At 46.2% G+C, this 23116-nt stretch overlaps 1 protein-coding gene across 3 annotated transcripts in view; it reads left to right on the top strand.

Annotated features, from left to right (window-relative positions):
• Positions 1-5482, top strand: part of GLIS1 (GLIS family zinc finger 1) — a 406284-nt gene extending 400802 nt beyond the window's left edge. For all 3 annotated transcript variants that reach the window (XM_063938711.1, XM_063938712.1, XM_063938710.1), the window contains 2 exons: positions 3881-3991; positions 4915-5482. In XM_063938711.1, coding sequence (XP_063794781.1) covers positions 3881-3991; positions 4915-5060 — 257 coding nt within the window. In that variant the 3' untranslated portion in view covers positions 5061-5482. The remainder of the gene's footprint in view (positions 1-3880; positions 3992-4914) is intronic.
• The last annotated feature ends 17634 nt before the right edge of the window (positions 5483-23116 follow it).

Here is a 23116-nt window from a genome sequence, read left to right as displayed (position 1 = left end):
GCCAGTTTCGCTATTGAACATAGACATATAACTTTTTGCCAAACTGATTGCAAATCGCCTTAAACTATTATTGCCCGGTTTGATTCATGGAGATCAGGCTGGATTTGTTCTAGGCCGTGAAGCCAGAGATAACACCTCCAAAGTGCTTAATATGATTCACTATGCTGGCCAGATTACGTCCCCCTCAATCGTGCTGTCGACCGATGCTGAAAAAGCGTTTGACAGGGTGGATTGGGACTATTTGTCCGGCATACTGAAACATCTAGGGCTCGGCAATACCTGTCTTCGTAGAATCCTATCTCTTTATACTTCCCTGTCCGCCAAAATCAGGATTAATGGCTCCCTTTCTGATTCCTTTTTTATTACCAAAGGCACACGACAAGGTTGCCCACTATCCCCGTTGCTTTTTGTTCTTTGTATGGAAACATTAGCTCGAAGCATTAGGGCCAATCCGAACATTTCTGGCTTGCTGATAAAGGGGACTGAATACAAATTGGCTTTATATGCCGACGACTTACTCGCTGTAATTTCAAAACCGGTCACCTCATTACCAAACCTGATGGTAGAATTTGAGAAGTTCGGAGCTCCAAATCTGTTGCCATGAACTTAACTACTTCTGATGTAGTAGAGGGTTTGAAACGCTCCTTCCCTTTTACTTGGCACGACCACAAATTAAAATATTTGGGGGTACTACTGTCCAACGACTTGTCCAAATTATTCTCCCTGAATTTTATCCCCCTGTTGGCGAAGCATCGCTTAGACTTCCAGAAGTGGAGGAAACTACGATTATCGTGGTTTGGCAGGATTAATGTTGTCAAAATGAATGCCCTCCCTAGGATATTATTCTTTATCCAGACCCTCCCTATACACATCCCCCTACTTTGGTTCCGAGACGTCCAGACTCTTATTCGCGCATTTGTTTGGGGATGCAAAACACCTAGATTTAAACATGACATTTTATTTAGGAGAAAGCATCAAGGTGGGCAACAACTACCACATATTTCTAGCTACTATCATGCAGTACATTTGAATAGGATTCTGGAATGGTCAAGGGCTAAAGATCGCAAACAATGGGTTCTTCTGGAGGAAGGTTGTCTCCCACATTATATTGAAATTGTACCTTGGCTTCCTATCTTTCCGAAGATTACCCACCCCACGGTCTCCCCCACGCTTAAATTATGGGCCACGTTGAGGTCTAAGAGCCATATATCCTCCAAATGGTCCCCTTTAACTTCCTTTCTCAATAATCCCGAATTTGTTCCAGGGTTCTATGGGACAGCTTTTACGCCATGGGCGGAAGCCGGAATTTTCAGGGTCGGTCAGCTGGTGAGCTCGGGTGGGGTGCGTTCATTCTCAGATGTTCAGTCTCATTGGAATATACATAGTTCTGATTTTTGGAAGTTCCTGCAGGTACATCATTTCATAACGTTTTCCAAGAACTTTTCCGATATAACTAGAGCTCTCACCGTATTCGAAAAACTGTGCGTCTCTCCTAGTTCTCCTACACATACTATCTCTCAAGTTTATGCACTTATCATGGAAGACTTGTTTCCGCAACCCCCTACCTTTGTGGACTCCTGGGAAAGGGAACTGCCAGGGCTGCCTACACAAATCAATTGGGATTCCGTATTTAGTAACGCCCAGGCGAGCTCTTTATGTTTGTCAACACTAGAGACTCTCTATAAACTCATATATAGGTGGTATAGGACTCCTCTTGTTCTTAATAAAATGTTTCCCTCCCTCTCGAATCTTTGCTGGAGATGTAGAAGCGCCCCAGGGAGCTTCGTGCACATATGGTGGGACTGCCCTCTTATAATTCCATTTTGGACTGAGGTATTTAAATGTTCCGAATTAATAGTAGGGGATGTAGTCCCAAAGGACCCGGGATTTTGGCTCCTCAGTCATACCTCCGCGGGCGCGCATTCCTACAAATGCTCCCTATTGAGACATCTTAGCAATGCTGCAAAAGTGGTTATTCCAACTCTTTGGAGATCCACCTCACCGCCCCCGATTACTTTTTAGATATGGAAGACCTTATATCCTTCTCATCAGGGAAAACCATTAACTTCACAGCCATTTGGTTTCCCTGGTATGACGTCAAGGAGTCAGCTGTGTATCGGTCTTATATAACTACTTAGTTCTTCTCCCATTACGTATACTGTGTCTTTCTGGCGTGTTTCTAATCCCTACTTGAAACGGACCTCCTCCTCATCTCCCAAAGGACTCGTCCTTGCTACGCAGGTACTCTCACCTTCCTCTACATTTCTTAATTTTCCCTTTCTCTTTCTTCCTCTTTTTCCCTCTTTCTCTCCCTTCCTGTTTTCTTAAGCTGTTTTGTTAGAATGTTCCCCTTTTACATGTTTTGATGTTAAAAATAAGCAGACAACCTTTTTCTATGCTTTGGATGCTTTAGATGTTTAATATTGATATATGATATGCGATGATCTTGTCCCTTTCTTTTGGATATGTACTGTTGTGATGATTGTCTGCTGCCTCAATAAAAACAGTTTAAATAAAAAAAACATAATTGAATTCATTTAGTTTTTGTTTTTAAATGTTTTCATGCACTACAGATCATTTGGTTATTTTGGTATCTATACTGTAAAGCAGATCCTGTTAGGGTAGCAGTAGATAAGATTAATGTAAAGGCAGTGCCGTAACAAGATTCCGGCGCACCCTGTGCCACCCCCCTAAGTGCATTCCCCCTAGATTGTAAGCTCCTTGGACCAGGGCCCTCTTCCCTCCTGTTCTCACAGCCCTCTTGTCTTGCACCTCAATTACAGCTCTCTCCCACTCAGTGACTGTCTGTATCTGCATCTCCTCTCGCTCGTTACGGTTTGTCTCTCCCAGTGGCTGCCCGCCCCTAGTAGTATGCCAATTACTCCTTTACTTCCTGACATCTCAGCTGTATTGTGTACTGAGAACTGTGCTGCTGATTGTTACCTGTGCTCTGTTTTACTTTTCTGTGATGTTATGTTCTGTAGACCCTGTATTGTTCTAATGTGTGTTGTATGTACGGCGCTGTGAAACACTTGTGGCGCCTTATAAATAAATTGTAATCATAATAATGATGTCATGATGTCACGCAGGGAGGCGGGACTGCCAGCACCAGGAAGTGCAGCACTGCCCGTAGCATCCCGGGGGTGCTCTGAGTGGCTGTGCAGACTGCAGGGTGCCTGTCTGGAGTGGTCCAGGCAGCATTGCCGTAGCAATACTAGCTACAGGCTGCCGTTCTAGGCACCCCCGCTAGCCAGAAGGAAAGAGTTCTGGGCAGCAACGGTGCTATCCACAGAGGCCTGCGCTCTGTACGGTGGCACAGCTGGCATACCCATAGTTACGGCCCTGTGTAAAGGTACATAGGAGTGATTGTGGTATAGTAATCATAGACTCGTGTGAGAAGATTGCTGCCGTGAATGGAATGATCTGTGTATTGATGAACCGCATTTATGGGTGGTAACTGGATGTTGACCATGTGATCACAAGGAAGGAGTGTCATGGGAGTGCAGCGGGATTCTATGCGCTATTGTAGCGTATGGTCATAGATCGGATGTCCTTATCTGGTGAATCGATTGCACTTAGCACGGGGCAGGAGCAGGCGCACGGATTGTCTGCTCACTTTGGCGGATTCTCACATTACCATATGAAAGAAAGGACAATCTCATGGGGGTACGGGAAAGCCATCACAGATATGTCTGATTGAGAATAAGCCCCTTCATCAGGAAACCCCCCAAATATGTGCCGTCTCCTCCACCCTCTTGAGCTAATTATACTGTTCTGTTCCCAAAATGAAATCTAATTTTTGTACATTTCTCTGTGTGTACAGGAGTGTAGAATATCATCTAATATATACATGTAATATTATTTGCTGTTGTGTTTACAGACTTTCAGGGCAGTTTTGTGCAATACCCGGAGTGTTATAGAGAGGTGCAGTGTCTGAGCAGGGAGGCGCTTACTCCAAGCCGCTACCAAGTGCCCAGCACACAGGACACAGGTACAGCTCCCTACCTACTGCTGCTGCCCTCAGCCATGTTATTTGTATTTATGTCATGTTAGTGCATACCTGCCGTCATTCCCAATTGCAGCATGCCACCCAATTAGGCCATAGCCTCCAATGCAGCCACGCCACACACAGTACGGGCATAAACACTTTCTTCTTCTAAGAGCCATGCCCTCATCAAACTTGTTCCGTACAATTAGTACATTAATACCAAATTTGGGACTTTTGGCAGGAATGTTAATGTAAAACAAAATGAAAATATTAAAATACAAATATTAGACATCCATTCATAAATCATTTTAAACTACTCATAAATTACATACTATATATCTATATATATATATAGAGAGAGAGAAAGAGATAGCTATATATAAACATGGACAGGCTAGATGGCCTAGTGGTTCTTGATCTGCGTCAAATTCTATGTTTCTCTATATGTAGCTCTACTGTCTGTCTATTCATTTATTTATACACACACATACTGTATATACATCCATAAGATCATGCCCGCACACATATGCAGAGTTGCAGTATAGAGTGGTACGGGGCATTCTGACGTAGGGTCCTATTTGTGCCTCTGCAAAATATTGCAGACTGCACACAGATGCATATTTGCCAGTAGTCCAGGACAGGTGCAAATTCACAATAATGTCGCCAGCGCTAGCGAACAGCTTCTGATTGGCTAAATGCGAGTGCACCGCTGGCACTGAAAGCTGCTTTCAGCGCTACTCATTCATATATGAAACTGTAGTATGAGTATTTTAGCAAATGTTCTTTTATTCCCCATACATGAATTGTATCTTTCTAGTGTATCTGTTGTATTAAGTTTTGTTGAAGGCTAATCGGAAGGACTGACTGATTACTTTATGCCATTTGAATATTATCCAACTTCAATATCCACATTATTGTTTCCCTAGGGTACGAGTTACACAATAACGGTGGAGACGTCCAATGTGGATCAGAAGATGTTAGGAAAAACTGCGCTCAAGAAGGAGACTTCTTCCCAAATGCAGCTTTTGATCACTGCCTGCCCCAAATTCCTTCCATTTACACGGACACCTAGAATCTGAACTTATTAATTGGACCACTTGGTCTATAATCAAATAAGGTTTAATTTAAATAACTGTTTCCTCTCTCTGAATATATATATATATATATATATATACCTGTTTTCCATATGTTACAATATTAAAAGTATGCATCTGCAGCTTTCAGTTCCTACGGAGGCACAGTTGGGATAGATATATATATATATATATATATATATATATATATATATATATATATATATATATATAAAACTTTATATAATCTCTGTATCTTAAAGTAGTTATTGTTCTATTCCTTGGAAAAAGTCCACTCAACAGTTCAGTTTCTCATTTCCCCCAGCACAGATTTCTGTATATATGATTTATCACCCATTTTATTATGTTTTGGACTTTCTATTTTATGTGAGAACATTAAAACTGGACATATTGTAAATGACTTGGTTTTCATACTATACTGTATTTATTGCTCAGTTGCGTCTTCTTCTTTTATGGTGTTTCGTCATCATTTCAGTTTTACATACATTGCTGCTCTCCAAATAAGCACAGCAAGGTCAATAGCTACCGGAGGACAGAACTCCGTAAATGTAAGAACTGTCGATATTGGGGGAAGCAGTATCAGCGCACGTTATGTGCGCTATACCGCTTCCCCCTCATGTATGATAGCTGCGCTATGCGCCTCTGTCCATATTGGCGCTGCTCTCTATAAGATAGCAGGCCAATATGCTTAGGCGTATGATTTCGACAGCTGCATAGTGTTGATGCCCATACACCACAGCAGGGACAGAGCTGTCCCTGGCTGTGGCTGGTGCTGGTTTCAGACTGCGATGGGAATCTTGTGTGAGTAGCGGTTTCCCGCACATGCGCTGCAGATCCGACCGGGCAGTGAGACACAGCGCATCAGCACTAAGTGCTGTGCGCTCAGGGGAGCATCGCCGGAGGGGGGAACTTCTGCTTCGGCAGGAAGTGTTATAGTGGCACAATGCGTGCTGCTATAATACATCTACCCCTTTATTCTTACAGTATAGAACCACTAGATACCTGTACATGAACATACTGTATGGGACAATCCTGTCACTTGGTTTGGGCTCTGCAACACATATTCATGTCTGTGTATAATTGCATAAATAAGCATGTAGCGCCATCTACTGGCAGGCCTGAAAATATGTGGTCCTGATTCAGAGATGGATAGAAATGCAATGCTGCATGCAAGCAGCATTGTATTTCCATCAGATCTGAAGGCGGGGCACGCAGGAGACATCTCAGTAGAAGAGACGCCTCCTCCATGCTGCTGCGATCCTAGCACTGCAACCAATGCCGCAAGCTGGGATCCTCCACGCAGATGGCCAGCTGAATAAGCTCCAGCTTACTCAGCTTGCCCATGGAAGCGTGGGCTGTGAGGCCAGGGAGTCTGCGTGGTAACATGCAGACAACTGTCTTCTCCCCTCCCAAAAAACGGGGGCAACATGCCCCCATTTCTGGGAATACAGGCTTGTCCCTACCCCCTCAATGCCGCTGCCTGTCAATCAGTGCGGGCGAGATTGCAAGGCACATTCCGCACATACATAGTTAATTGGGAATCTGCGTGCGACAAATACCTGTGGTCAGGTCTGAATCAGGCCCTAAATTCATTGAAGTGGTGTGTGTGTGTGTGTGTGTGTGTGTGTGTGTGTGTGTGTGTGTGTGTGTGTGTGTGTGTGTGTGTAGAAATACAGACATTTTATATGCAGCATACTAAGTGCTGATGAGAACATTCATCTACCATCAAATTTTATGTTTCTCTGACGTCCTAGTGGATGCTGGGAACTCCGTAAGGACCATGGGGAATAGACGGGCTCCGCAGGAGACTGGGCACTCTAAAAGAAAGATTAGGTACTATCTGGTGTGCACTGGCTCCTCCCTCTATGCCCGTCCTCCAGACCTCAGTTAGAATCTGTGCCCGGCCAGAGCTGGACGCACCTAGTGGGCTCTCCTGAGCTTGCTAGAAAGAAAGTATTTGTTAGATTTTTAATTTTCAGTGAGATCTGCTGGCAACAGACTCACTGCTACGTGGGACTGAGGGGAGAGAAGCAAACCTACCTGCGTGCAGCTAGCTTGTGCTTCTTAGGCTACTGGACACCATTAGCTCCAGAGGGTTCGAACACAGGGCCTGACCTCGATCGTCCGTTCCCGGAGCCGCGCCGCCGTCCCCCTTGCAGAGCCAGAAGACAGAAGAAGGAGATAAAATCGGCGGCAGAAGACTCTGGTCTTCATTAAGGTAGCGCACAGCACTGCAGCTGTGTGCCATTGCTCCCACTGCACACCACACACTCCGGTCACTGTAGGGTGCAGGGCGCTGGGGGGGGGGGGGGCGCCCTGGGCAGCAATAAGAATACCTTTTGGCAATAAATACACATAATACAGTCTGTGACTGTATATGTGTAAAACCCCCGCCATTTTTAGTCAGAAACAGGACAGAAGCCCGCCGCTGAGGGGGCCGGGCCTTCTTCCTCAGCACACCAGCGCCATTTTCTCTTCACAGCTCCGCTGGAAGGAAGCTCCCCAGGCTCTCCCCGGCAGTATCCTGGTACACAAAGGGTGAAAAGAGAGGGGGGGGCACATAAATTTAGGCGCAAAATTTGTATATACAGCAGCTACTGGGTAAACACTGAGTTGTAGTGTAATCCCTGGGTTATATAGCGCTGGGGTGTGTGCTGGCATACTCTCTCTCTGTCTCTCCAAAGGGCCTTGTGGGGGAACTGTCCTCAAATAGAGCATCCCCTGTGTGTGTGGTGTGTCGGTACGCGTGTGTCGACATGTCTGAGGTAAAAGGCTCCTCTAAGGAGGTGATAGAGCGGATATGTGTGTGAGAGGGTGTCTCCGTCGACAACGCCGACACCTGTTTGGATATGTGTAAGTGCTAAGGTGAATTTATTGCACAAAAGGTTAGGGAACAGACAGGAAATCTACCTAGGTCTGTCCCTATGTCACAGAGACTTTCAGAGTCTCTCAATGCTCACTATCCATAATAACAAACACTGGTATCGTCGACATGGAGTTTAACTCCACTGTCGACTAAGATAATGCAAAGTTACAGCCAAGATGGCTAGAAGGTATTCAATATATGATTATTGAAATAAAAGATGATTTGCATATCACTGATGACTCATCTGTCCCTGACACGAGAGTACACATGTTTAAGGGGAAGAATGCTGAGGTAAATTTCCCTCCTCTCATGAGGAAAAAGAGCGGGAATCTCCAGACAAGAGACGGCAGCTTCCCACAAGAGAATTCTCAGGCTGTATCCTTTCCCCACTAGGGCCAGGATATGTTGAGAATCTTCCCCTGGGGTGTCCTGTTTGCACAGACGGTAGCACTTGCTATTCTCAGGGATCCTGTAGATAGCGTGCACATTCTAGTATACTACCCAGACCGGCGATTGTGTCGGCATGAGTTTATGGCGCTGTGGCAGCGTGGACAGGTACCTTATCAGCAGAGATGAGACCCTAGTATGCAATATAAATATATTAAAGATGCTGTCTTAAGTAATAGATATATAGTTATAAAGCATGCCCAAAGAGACATGAGTATACTGGGTCCTAGAGTCAAAGCTATGTCGATCTCTGCTTGACGTGTCCTGTAGAATATGCATTGGACAGATGATGCCGACTTAAGAGGCATATGGAAGGCTGAGGATTGTGTGGAGAAGGGTTCTCGGGCCTGGTCTCCACAGCTATAGCTGGTAATTCTGCTAGTTTGCCTTATATTCCTGCACAGCATAAGAAAGCACGACATTATTAAATGCAGCCTTTCGTATAAAGAAACAAGAAAGTCTGAGGGGCGTCCTTTCTTGTCAGAGCCGGGCAGCTAGTTCCCAGGAACAGAAGTCCTCCCCGGCCCCTACAAAAATCCACCAATGTCGCTGGGGCTCCACAGGCGGAGCTAGGCCCGGTGGGGACACGCCTTCGTAAGTTCAGCCACAAGTGGGTTCACTCCCTGTTCGATCCCTGGGCAATAGATATTGTGTCTCAGGGATACAAGCTGGACTGTGAGAAGATGCTCCCTCACCGACGGCCCTGCGGGCTTCCCTCCAAGAGAGGGAGCCAGTGTTAACTGCAATTCACAAATTATATCTTTAACAGGTGGTGGTCAAGGGTCCCCTCCTTCAACAAGAGGGTGTTATTATTAGACCATGTTGTAATCCCGAAACCAGACGGTTCGGTCAGACCCATATTGAATTAAAAATCCCTGAACATATACCTGAGAGTTCAAGTTCAAGATGGAATCGCTAAGAGCGGTCAGTGCAAGCCTAAAAAGGGGGAGACTTTATTGTGAATCGGGACATAAGGGATGCATACCTTCAGGTCCCCATTTATCCACCTTATTAGGCGTACCTCAGAATTGCGGTACGGGATTGTCATTACCAATTTCAGATGTTGCCGTTTGGTCTCTCCACGGCCCCGAGAATATTCCCATGGTAATGGCGGATATGATTGTGCTCCTGCGGAAGCAAGGTGTCACTATTATCACGTACTTGGACGATCTCCTCATAAAAGCGAGATCAAGAGAGCAGTTGCTGAACAGCGTATCACTTTCTCTGGAAGTGTAACGGCAACACGGCTGGATTCTATATATTCCAAAGTCGCAGTTGGTTCCTACAGCTCATCTGCCTCTCCTAGGCACGATCCTAGACACAGACCAGAAAAGGGTTATCTCCCGATAGAGAGAGCTCAGGAGCTCATGACACTAGTCAGGAATCTATTAAAACCAAAACAGGTGTCAGTGCATCACTGCACTCGAGTCCTGGGAAGGATGGTGGCATCATACGAGGCCATCCCCTTAGGCAGGTTCCATGCGAGGACCTTCCAATGGGACTTACTGGACAAGTGGTCCGGATCACCTCTTCAGATGCATCGGTTAATCACCCTATCCTCCAGGGCCAGGGTGTCTCTCCTGTGGTGGCTGCAGAGTGCTCACCTTCTCGAGAGCCGCAGATTCGGCATTCAGGACTGGATCCTGGTGACCACGGATGCAAGCCTCTGAGGGTGGGGGGCAGTTACACAGGGAAGAAATTTCCAAGGTCTGTGGTCAAGTCAACTGACTTGCCTTCACATCAATATCCTGGAACTAAGGGCCATATACAACGCCCTAAGTCAAGCGGAGATCCTGCTTCGCGACCAACCGGTTCTGATCCAGTCAGACCGCAGGGGTTCATGTAAACCGCCAAGGCGGCACAAGGAGCAGGGTGGCGAAGGTAGAAGCCACCAGAATTCTTCGCTGGGCGGAGAATCAAGTAAGCGCACTGTCAGCAGTGTTCGTTCCGGGAGTGGACATCTGGGAAGCAGACTTCCTCAGCAGGCACGACCTCCACCCGGGAAAGTGGGGACTTCATCAGGAAGTCTTCACGCAGTTTGCAAATTGATGGGAACTGCCTAAGGTGGACTAGATGGCGTCCCACCTCAATAAAAAGCTAAAAAAGGTTTTATGCCGGGTCAAGGGACCCTCAGGTGATAGCTGTGGTCGCACTAGTAACACCGTGGGTGTTCCAGTCGGTCTCTGTATTCCCTCCTCTTCCTCTCATACCCAAGGGCTGAGAATTGTAATAAAAGGAGGAGTGAAAACAATATTCTTTGCTCCGAATTGGCCAAGAAGGACTCGGTACCCGGAGCAGCAGGAAATGCTCTCAGAGGACTCAGGGCTTCTGCCTCTCAGACAGGACATGTTGCAACAGGGGCCCTGTCTGTTCCAAAATTTACCGCGGCTGCATTTGACGGCATGGCGGTTGAACGCCGGATCCTAGCGGAAAAAGGCATTCCGGATGCAGTTATTCCTATGCTGATAAAGGCTAGGAAAGACGTGACAGCAAGACTTTTTCACTGTATATGGCGAAAATAGGTTGCTTGTTGTGAGGCTGGGAAGGCCCTACAGAGGAATTCCAGCGGGGTCGATTCCTGCACTTCCTACAGTCAGGAGTGACTATGGGCCTAAAATTAGGATCCATAAAGGTCAAGATTTCGGCCCTATACATTTTCTCTAAAGATGAACTGGCTTCACTGCCTGAAGTTCAGACGTTGTTCCGGGGGTGCTGCATATTCAGCCTCCTTTTGTGCCACCGGTGGCACCTTGGGATCTTAACGTTGTGTTGGATTTCCTGAAATCCCACTGGTTTGAGCCACTTAAGACCATGGAGCTAAAATATCTCACGTGGAAAGTGGTCATGCTATTGGCCTTAGCTTCGGCTAGGCGTGTGTCAGTATTGGCGGTTTTGTCATGTAAAAACCCTTATCTGATCTTCCATATGGACAGGGCAGAATTGAGGACTCGTCCCTAATTTCTTCCTAGGGTGGTATCATCGTTTCATTTGAACCAGCCTATTGTGGTGCCTGTGGCTACTAGGGACTTGGAGGATTCCAAGTTGCTGGACGTAGTCCGGGCTTTGAAAATTTATGTTTCCAGAAAGGCGGGAGTCAGAAAGTCTGACTCGCTGTTTATTCTGTATGCAGCCAACAAGGTTGGCTCTCCTGCTTCGAAGCAGACTATTGTTCGCTGGATCTATAGCACGATTCAGCTGGTTCACTCTGCGGCTGGATTGCCGCATCCAAAATGGTGAAAGCCCATTCCACAAGGAAGGTGGCTCTTCTTGGGCGGCTGCCCGAGGGGTCTCGGCTTTACAGCTTTGCCGAGCTGCTACTTGGTCGGGGTCAAACAAGTTTGCTAAGTTCTACAAGTTTGATACCCTGGCTGAGGAGGACCTTGAGTTTGCTCATGCGGTGCTGCAGAGTCATCCGCACTCTCCCGCCCGTTTGGGAGCTTTGGTATAATCCCCATGGTCCTTACGGAGTTCCCAGCATCCACTAGGACGTCAGAGAAAATAAGAATTTACTCACCAGTAATTCTATTTCTCGTAGTCCGTAGTGGATGCTGGGCGCCCGTCCCAAGTGCGGACTCTCTGCAATACATGTATATAGTTATTGCTTAACTAAAGGGTTATTGTTATGAGCCATCTGTTACTGAGGCTCAGTTGTTGTTCATACTGTTAACTGGGTATGGTTATCACAAGCTGTACGGTGTGATTGGTGTGGCTGGTATGAGTCTTACCCTGGATTCCAAATCCTTTCCTTGTTGTGTCAGATCTTCCGGGCACAGTTTCCTTAACTGAGGTCTGGTGGAGGGGCATAGAGGGAGGAGCCAGTGCACACCAGATAGTACCTAATCTTTCTTTTAGAGTGCCCAGTCTCCTGCGGAGCCCGTCTATTCCCCATGGTCCTTATGGAGTTCCCAGCATCCACTACGGACTACGAGAAATAGAATTACCGGTGAGTAAATTCTTATTTTCTATTGATGTTACCAAAAGGTTAAAAAAAAAAAAAAAGGGGGGGAGACTACATGAGCCAAGGGGTTCTTATCTGCCGTCAAATTCTATGTTTCTAACATAGAGGGTAAATGTACAACATTATGAACATCTTTAGGGGTCAATTAAGTGCAGTGCATTCTGCTACGGAGCATCTCCGTGATGCTAGGCTGCGCACATAGGGGGTAATTCTGAGTTGATCGCAGCAGGATTTTTGTTAGCAGTTGGGCAAAACCATGTGCACTGCAGGGGAGGCAGATATAACATGTGTAGAGAGAGGTCTACTTCTTGTGTCGACTTAGTACATGTCAACCTAGAGTCCCTGTCGACCTAGAAACCATGTTGACCTACTTACTGTCAACCAATAGTGGTCGACCTAAGTCTTGTCGACCTACAGACCGGCTCCCATATTCCTGTATAGTGGATTTAATTCTCAGTATATGTCACTGACTGCTGCACAGTACCACTTGTGTAATAATTTGTAGAGCATGTCATTTTCAGTATATGACAGCTGCACCACAGCACCTCTATAATACTGTATACTGGATGTGCTCCCTATACGTATTATATTATATTGTGTTTACTGCAATGCTGTCTTGTCTTTTATGGTCATAACAGCAATGCTCTCTGCATTTTATAGTGGCCACTACAATGCTCTCTGTATTATCTGGCCATCATTGGATGATGTCTGTATTATCTGCCTGTTACTGCAATGCTCTCTGTAGTATATAGAGGTCACCAAGATGTTCCCTGTATTATATGGAGATCACTGATGCTATATAATATTCTCTGCATTATATGGTAGTCCCTACAATATTTTCTACATTATCTAGCAGTCACTGTGATGCTCTCCACAGGCCCAGCGATGATGGGGGGAGGGGGGGGTAAATGGGGACAAAGGTGACACCCATTCAGGGCCTCAAGGTCCAGGTGGCCCCAAGGATAAAGGGCACAACAAATCATACAAAATCAGATGGCGCTAAGACTTCAATCAATATAGCTAAATTGCCTATTATAATAGCAATCCTCTACCACTCATTCATAGCATAGCACTGATTTCAATCCACTTTTTTAAAGTTGTGTAATTCTGCAGATAGATGATGTCAGTTTGTGATGTGGATGTTAAATTTCCAACCCAACACGTTTCATCACAGTGGACTTCATCAGGGTTAAATAATCAGAAGGGTGAATGTACACATACAAGTGTTTTTTAGAATGTTCACAATGTCATATTACACGGTGATGAAAAATTCAATAGTTGAGAAATCAATAAGGAGTGTTCACAAAGTGAGAATCAAGTAGCGAAAGGTAGATAAAAATCCAATAGCAATTGTGGAGAATTATTAAAATTCAGGGACGCAGAGCACCTGGTCACATGTAGTTCATCCACAAACAGGGATATGTATATTCTTTTTATAAAGCCACCCTCTGCTTTTAAAGGGGGATCAAGGAGGAGGATTGTGGGGGCCCCAGAGATATCAGTATACCGGGTCCCAAGATTTCTGTTGCTGACCCTGATTTTGGAAATATTAGGGATTATACCAATTTTTAGGGTGCCCGTCTTTTAACAGCCATGTGAGACCACAACCCTTCTGCAAGATCATGCCTCCTTGTTCATATTGTGTGCCAATACTCCCACATGGGGGGACACCAGACAAATTATTTCTTAGGTCAGGATTGGTCAGGAACGGCTCTGTATAAAGGAACTTGTATTTTGCTTTAGGGTAAATGTGCTGTTAGATGATAGGATATGATTGGATGAGAGCAGCTTATATTCCTCTTCTGCAGCTTCGAATGTGCCCCCCTCCTTCTGCTACCTGGAGACAGTGAGATAGATTATGCCTCCCAGGACCATACATGCTGTGATAGAGACAGTACCATATCTAGGCAAAATGAATGGTTGGTGGTCCAGGACCAATTCAAATTATTTATGGTCAATGTAATAGGCAAAACCAGTGCTTGTGGCTTACAGTCATAAAATATGTGGACAAACAAAAGTGGTTCCTGTCCCTCACCACATAATTGACCCTAAGGATGACATATAAACACAATTTACTTAATTTAATATGTTTTTTTCAGAATTTCTCAATTAGAAACTTTTAGCCTAGGGGTGCTGTAAATAACATTATGATGCTCTAGAGTGCCGTGATTCAAAAAAGTTTGGGAACCACTGACTTATCCAACTGAAACTTCACTCATCTGCGTCATGATATCATCTGACCTGTCATTCTGAACCACAGCACTATGGAGGCTAGCCTAGAACCAGAAGCCCAGATCCACAGAGCAAATTGTAAAGCTTGAGCAAGTTGTGGAGAGCCTTCCCTGCCATCAGGTAGATGTGAGCCCCCAGGGGTTACAATTTGTAGGTAGACGATCCAAGCGGCACCCTCCTCCACCCTGATAGCCGCCCCTGGCAAGAGTGATCCCGTCCAACCTATACTTCCAGCCCTGGGTGAGCTGGCAGAATCAGTCACTCATACAGACATGTTTAGCAGCACTTTATTGTGAGGTTGTTGACTCAGTTATAAGACATATTCTGGATAGATAGATAGATAGATAGATAGATAGATAGATACAGAGCCGGCCTTAGCTATAGGCAGGCTAGGCATTTGCCTAGGGCATTCAAGCATGTCTAGGGGCATCCAAGCATGTCCCTGCAGTATCTCATGCTGAGAGGGACAGTCCGCAAACTAACTGTTACTTTCCAAATGTATTCAATCAGTACTTGTATACACTGCTGTTTACATTTGTCAAAAAAAATGCACACTGTGCCTTAAACTTCCTCCGACATGCTTGAATGCCCCTGACTTGTGAGACCTCAGACAGACAGCAGTAGCCCAGTAAATGCAATTCCTGGACCTGTGACATTTTTACTGACTATATAAGGTTATTACTGGATGGCTTCTTATGATAACACGTGTATTTTGGAAGACAGCTTCACAGAAACCTGACATCACCTATACTGCTTGTGCACATGGGGGAGGGGGACCCTGCCATCCTGTGTGTGTCCCTTATCCCTGTGCAAACCCCAGGTGTCTGCAGGGACATAACATGGGCAGTGTTCTCCCCACACTTTATTTCCTAGTCAGCCCATACCGTAAAATTCCCCTGCCATCTAGCACTGTAACGTGGTCAGTAAGTTGCGTTGTGCTATTTCTATATGAAACATCAGTGCAGCGTGACTTTCGGACACATCAGACTGGAGGGCAGAGCATATCACTCCCACAGTATAAAGTAAAGGGCATGCAGTTAACGGGAGTAACAGACACCAGCAAACACACTGAATAGTGAAGAGAATGGACAGTTTCTACATGTTTGATACTGATCTTTTTGTATAACCAGCAAGTGTGGCAGTATCTGTGGCAGTATATGTGTATTATGGGCATTACTAATGTGGGGCATATGTGTAAGGTGCATTACTGTGTGGCATTATGTGTATTATGGGCATTACTAATGTGGGGCATATGTGTAAGGTTCCTTTACTGTGTGGAATTATATGTATTATTGTAATTACTGTGTGGTATTGTGCAGAGTTGAACTGGCCCACAGGGTAACCCCCCGGTGGGCCCCACTACCTGAGTGTTGCAGGTACAGATGCAGAACTAGCGGCGGAGCTAGGGGGCACCAGACAAAATTTTGCCTAGGGCATCAAATTGGCTAGGGCCGGCTCTGGATAGATAGATAGATAGATAGGATAGATATTGCCAAATCCAAAGTCAGGAGTCTTGTGTGAAAACCAGGGAACGTGCTCTTCGCTTCTTCATCCTCTGTTCCTGACAGAAGAAAATGAAGGAAAATTCAAGTATTTGAAAACCTCCTTGAGCCATGTGAAGCCCCCAGCCGCCACTGTTGGAGGTGATCAGTGATGTAGTTTCCATTACAGAGCTGCAGATCAGGTGTAGGGATGTGAGAGGGGATGCGGTCAGATGGTAGACACTCATTATGTAGACAGTGAGTATGGAGATGGGATGTAGCTAATATACCGGCTGTCAGGATCCCGGCATTCAGGATCCTGGCGCTTGAATCCGGCCAGCTGCTAAAATACCTGCGGCCGGGATTCCCACTCGGGTGGTGGGTCCACGCCACCACCCAAGGGAGAACAGAACCCGTGCACAAGAACCGAAGCGCGGTGAGCCTGTGAGGAGACTCGCTGCCGGTATTGCGGCTGGCGGGATGCCTCTGTCAGGATCCTGACAGCCGATATCCCATTAGCCGGCATATCACACTGAATCCTTACATAACATTGCCAGGTGACAGGATCCTGACACGGGTGTAATGCACCTCAGAGCACTGCTACTGTGAAAAGCAGCAGAAGATAGCAAGCAGCAAAGCTGTAAAAACCGGCAAGCCAATCAGAACAGGACTTAAAACATGTCTAAGCCACACTGGTTTTGCTCGTAGCTTCCCTGATCTCTTTCCTCGCCTTGCTGTGAGCGCAAAGACATCAATATAAAGGAATGCACAATTCTGGGGTGTAAACTGCATAATACAGCTGTATTGTCACAGTGAGCCACCCCAGGACACAATTTGGTGCGTTAATAGGATGCAGTTTGCAACTTCCTACTAGTGATGAGCGGGTTCGGTTCCTCGGAATCCGAACCCGCCCGAACTTCACCTTTTTTTTTTTTACACGGGTCCGAGCGACTCGGATCCTCCCGCCTTGCTCGGTTACCCCGAGCGCGCCCGAACGTCATCATCCCGCTGTCGGATTCTCGCGAGACTCGGATTCTATATAAGTAGCCGCGCGTTGCCGCCATTTTCACACGTGCATTGAGATTGATAGGGAGAGGACGTGGCTGGCGTCCTCTCCGTTGTATTAGAAAAAAAACAAAACTGAGTGACTTAGTTTTAATTGTGGGGAGGATTGGGGACGGGGAGCAGCTGTTAGGGAGTACAGTGCAGGGTTTTGAGTTTAATCCGTTGTTTCTCTGCCTGAAAAAAAACGCTCCACCATATCTGTGCTCACTCAGTGTGCTGCACTGCTGCATGATATATCTGTGCTGAGTGCACTGCTCACACTGCCTAATTGTGGGGACTGGGGAGCAGTTATAGCAGGAGTACAGTGCACAGTTTTGCTGACAGTGACCACCAGTCCAGTATACGTTTGTCTGCCTGAAAAACACTGTGGTGTTTTTTTTTTTTCTTTCTTCATGCTAGTTTGTTTAGCAGTCTGCTGACAGTGTCCACCAGGTCCGTTATACAGTATATTATATATATAATTAAGCACTAAGCAGCAGTACGGTAGGCCACGGCGGTACCTACCTCTGTGTCGTCAGTGCACTCGTCGTCCATAAGTATAAGTAATACTATACTATCGATCCATCTACATTGTATACCTGTGGTGTTTTTTTTTTTTTCTTCATACTAGTTTGTTTAGCAGTCTGCTGACAGTGTCCACCAGGTCCGTTATACAGTATATCATATATATAAGCACTAAGCAGCAGTACGGTAGGCCACGGCTGTACCTACCTCTGTGTCGTCACTCGTCGTCCATAAGTATAAGTAATACTATACTATCCATCCATCTACATTGTATACCTGTGGTGTTTTTTTTTTCTTTCTTCATACTAGTTTAGCAGTCTGCTGACACTGTCCACCAGGTCCGTTATACAGTATATCATATATATAAGCACTAAGCAGCAGTACGGTAGGCCACGGCTGTACCTACCTCTGTGTCATCACTCGTCGTCCATAAGTATAAGTAATACTATACTATACATCCATCTACATTGTATACCTGTGGTGTTTTTTTTTCTTTCTTCATACTAGTTTAGCAGTCTGCTGACACTGTCCACCAGGTCCGTTATACAGTATATCATATATATAAGCACTAAGCAGCAGTACGGTAGGCCACGGCTGTACCTACCTCTGTGTCGTCACTCGTCGTCCATAAGTATAAGTAATACTATACTATCCATCCATCTACATTGTATACCTGTGGTGTTTTTTTTTTCTTTCTTCATACTAGTTTAGCAGTCTGCTGACACTGTCCACCAGGTCCGTTATACAGTATATTATATATATAATTAAGCACTAAGCAGCAGTACAGTAGGCCACGGCTGTACCTACCTCTGTGTCGTCACTCGTCGTCCATAAGTATAAGTAATACTATACTATCCATCCATCTACATTGTATACCTGTGGTGTTTTTTTTTTCTTTCTTCATACTAGTTTGTTTAGCAGTCTGCTGACAGTGTCCACCAGGTCCGTTATACAGTATATCATATATATAAGCACTAAGCAGCAGTACGGTAGGCCACGGCTGTACCTACCTCTGTGTCGTCACTCGTCGTCCATAAGTATAAGTAATACTATACTATCCATCCATCTACATTGTATACCTGTGGTGGCTTTTAGTTGTGCGCAAAATATGGAGAACAAAAATGTGGAGGTTAAAAAAATAGGGAAAGATCAAGATCCACTTCCACCTCGTGCTGAAGCTGCTGCCACTAGTCATGGCCGAGACGATGAAATGCCATCAACGTCGTCTGCCAAGGCCGATGCCCAATGTCATAGTACAGAGCATGTAAAATCCAAAACACAAAAGATCAGTAAAAAAATAACCCAAAAATCAAAATTAAAAGCATCTGAGGAGAAGCATAAACTTGCCAATATGCCATTTACGACACGGAGTGGCAAGGAACAGCTGAGGCCCTGGCCTATGTTCATGGCTAGTGGTTCAGCTTCACATGAGGATGGAAGCACTCATCCTCTCGCTAGAAAAAAGAAAAGACTTGCGGCAAAAGCACAGCAAAGAACTGTGCGTTCTTCGAAATCACAAATCCCAAAGGAGAGTCCAATTGTGTCGGTTGCGATGCCTGACCTTCCCAACACTGGACGGGAAGAGCTTGCGCCTTCCACCATTTGCACGCCCCCTGCAAGTGTTGAAAGGAGCACCCGCAGTCCAGTTCCTGATAGTGAAATTGAAGATGTCAGTGTTGAAGTACACCAGGATGAGGATATGGGTGTTGCTTGGGCTGGGGAGGAAATTGACAAGGAGGATTCTGATGGTGAGGTGGTTTGTTTAAGTCAGGCACCCAGGGAGACACCTGTTGTCCGTGGGAGGAATATGGCCATTGACATGTCTGGTGAAAATACCAAAAAAATCAGCTCTTCAGTGTGGAAGTATTTCAACAGAAATGCGGACAACAGGTGTCAAGCCGTGTGTTGCCTTTGTCAAGCTGTAATAAGTAGGGGTAAGGACGTTAACCACCTCGGAACATCCTCCCTTATATGTCACCAGCAGCGCATTCATAATAAGTCAGTGACAAGTTCAAAAACTTTGGGTGACAGCGGAAGCAGTCCACTGACCAGTAAATCCCTTCCTCTTGTAACCAAGCTCGCGCAAACCACACCACCAACTCCCTCAGTGTCAATTTCCTCCTTACCCAGGAAAGCCAATAGTCCTGCAGGCCATGTCACTGGGAAGTCTGACGAGTCCTCTCCTGCCTGGGATTCCTCCGATGCATCCTTGAGTGTAATGCCTACTGCTGCTGGCGCTGCTGTTGTTGCTGCTGGGAGTCGATCGTCATCCCAGAGGGGAAGTCGGAAGACCACTTGTACTACTTCCAGTAAGCAATTGACTGTCCAACAGTCCTTTGCGAGGAAGATGAAATATCACAGCAGTCACCCTGCTGCAAAGCGGATAACTGAGGCCTTGACAACTATGTTGGTGTTAGACGTGCGTCCGGTATCCGCCGTTAGTTCACAGGGAACTAGACAATTTATTGAAGCAGTGTGCCCCCGTTACCAAATACCATCTAGGTTCCACTTCTCTAGGTAGGCGATACCGAGAATGTACACGGACGTCAGAAAAAGACTCACCAGTGTCCTAAAAAATGCAGTTGTACCCAAAGTCCACTTAACCACGGACATGTGGACAAGTGGAGCAGGGCAGACTCAGGACTACATGACTGTGACAGCCCACTGGGTAGATGTAGTGCCTCCCGCTGCAAGAACAGCAGCGGTGGCACCAGTAGCAGGATCTCGCAAACGCCAACTCGTTCCTAGGCAGGCTACGCTTTGTATCACCGCTTTCCAGAATACGCACACAGCTGAAAACCTCTTACGGCAACTGAGGAAGATCATCGCAGAATGGCTTACCCCAATTGGACTCTCCTGGGGATTTGTGACATCAGACAACGCCAGCAATATTGTGCGCGCATAACATCTGGGCAAATTCCAGCACGTCCCATGTTTTGCACATACCTTGAATTTGGTGGTGCAGAATTATTTAAAAAACAACAGGGGCGTGCAAGAGATGCTGTCGGTGGCCAGAAGAATTGCGGGCCACTTTCGGCGTGCAGGCACCGCGTACAGAAGACTGGAGCACCACCAAAAAACCTGAACCTGCCCTGCCATCATCTGAAGCAAGAGGTGGTAACGAGGTGGAATTCAACCCTCTATATGCTTCAGAGGATGGAGGAGCAGCAAAAGGCCATTCAAGCCTATACATCTGCCCACGATATAGGCAAAGGAGGTGGAATGCACCTGTCCCAAGCGCAGTGGAGAATGATTTCAACGTTGTGCAAGGTTCTGCTGCCCTTTGAACTTGCCACACGTGAAGTCAGTTCAGACACTGCCAGCCTGAGTCAGGTCATTCCCCTCATCAGGCTTTTGCAGAAGAAGCTGGAGGCATTGAAGGAGGAGCTAAAACAGAGCGATTCCGCTAGGCATGTGGGACTTGTGGATGGAGCCCTTCATTCGCTTAACCAGGATTCACGTGTGGTCAATCTGTTGAAATCAGAGCACTACATTTTGGCCACCGTGCTCGATCCTAGATTTAAAAGCTACGTTGGATCTCTCTTTCCGGCAGACACAAGTCTGCAGGGATTCAAAGAACTGCTGGTGAGAAAATTGTCAAGTCAAGCGGAACGCGACCTGTCAACATCTCCTCCTTCACATTCTCACGCAACTGGGGGTGCGAGGAAAAGGCTACGAATTCCGAGCCCACCCGCTGGCGGTGATGCAGGGCAGTCTGGAGCGACTGCTGATGCTGACATCTGGTCCGGACTGAAGGACCTCACAACGATTACTGACATGTCGTCTGCTGTCACTGCATATGATTCTCTCACCATTGAAAGAATGGTGGAGGATTATATGAGTGACCGCATCCAAGTAGGCACGTCAGACAGTCCGTACGTATACTGGCAGGGAAAAGAGGCAATTTGGAGGCCCTTGCACAAACTGGCTTTATTCTACCTAAGTTGCCCTCCCTCCAGTGTGTACTCCGAAAGAGTGTTTAGTGCCGCTGCTCACCTTGTCAGCAGTCGGCGTACGAGGTTACTTCCAGAAAATGTGGAGAAGATGATGTTCATTAAAATGAATTATAATCAATTACTCCATGGAGACATTCACCAGCAGCAATTGCCTCCAGAAAGTACACGGGGATCTGAGATGGTGGATTCCAGTGGGGACGAATTAATAATCTGTGAGGAGGGGGATGTACACAGTGAAAGGGGTGATGAATCGGACGATGATGATGAGGTGGACATCTTGCCTCTGTAGAGCCAGTTTGTGCAAGGAGAGATTGATTGCTTCTTTTTTGGTGGGGGCCCAAACCAACCAGTCATTTCAGTCACAGTCGTGTGGCAGACCCTGTCGCTGAAATGATGGGTTGGTTAAAGTGTGCATGTCCTGTTTATACAACATAAGGGTGGGTGGGAGGGCCCAAGGACAATTCCATCTTGCACCTCTTTTTTCTTTCATTTTTCTTTGCGTCATGTGCTGTTTGGGGAGTATTTTTTGGAAGGGCCATCCTGCGTGACACTGCAGTGCCACTCCTAGATGGGCCAGGTGTTTGTGTCGGCCACTAGGGTCGCTTAGCTTACTCACACAGCTACCTCATTGCGCCTCTTTTTTTTCTTCTTTGCGTCATGTGCTGTTTGGGGAGTATTTTTTGGAAGGGCCATCCTGCGTGACATTGCAGTGCCACTCCTTGATGGGCCAGGTGTTTGTGTCGGCCACTAGGGTCGCATAGCTTACTCACACAGCTACCTCATTGCGCCTCTTTTTTTTCTTCTTTGCGTCATGTGCTGTTTGGGGAGTATTTTTTGGAAGGGCCATCCTGCGTGACACTGCAGTGCCACTCCTAGATGGGCCAGGTGTTTGTGTCGGCCACTAGGGTCGCTTAGCTTAGTCACACAGCTACCTCGGTGCAAATTTTAGGACTAAAAATAATATTGTGAGGTGTTCAGAATAGACTGAAAATGAGTGGAAATTATGGTTATTGAGGTTAATAATACTATGGGATCAAAATGACCCCCAAATTCAATGATTTAAGCTGTTTTTTAGGGTTTTTTTGAAAAAACACCGGAATCCAAAACACACCCGAATCCGACAAAAAAAATTCGATGAGGTTTTGCCAAAACGCGTTCGAACCCAAAACACGGCCGCGGAACCGAACCCAAAACCAAAACACAAAACCCGAAAAATGTCCGGTGCACATCCCTACTTCCTACTACACTGGCTAGAACACCTATGGTGCCTGAGTGCCCATGCTGCGCAAACTTTACAGCTGTCTTCCTAGCCCTGTCATAGCTATCTGAAAATGACTCAGAGAAAGTCCTAGGGCGATCACCGACCGACATCCTAGCAGACGCCACATCCACCAGAGCATCCAGATCATCTGACAGCTCTTCCTCAGACCCTGCAAATAAAGTAAAAGACCCATCACAGGCCGACAAAGAGGACGGCCCTGCAACAGTATTAGCAGTAGAGAGAGGAGAAACCAAAGGCACAGCA

The sequence above is a fragment of the Pseudophryne corroboree genome, chromosome 9, assembly GCF_028390025.1.
Source record: "Pseudophryne corroboree isolate aPseCor3 chromosome 9, aPseCor3.hap2, whole genome shotgun sequence".
In the NCBI taxonomy this organism is placed as follows: domain Eukaryota; kingdom Metazoa; phylum Chordata; class Amphibia; order Anura; family Myobatrachidae; genus Pseudophryne; species Pseudophryne corroboree.
Note: the sequence above shows the minus strand (reverse complement) of the source record. Positions and strands in the feature narration are given on the sequence as shown.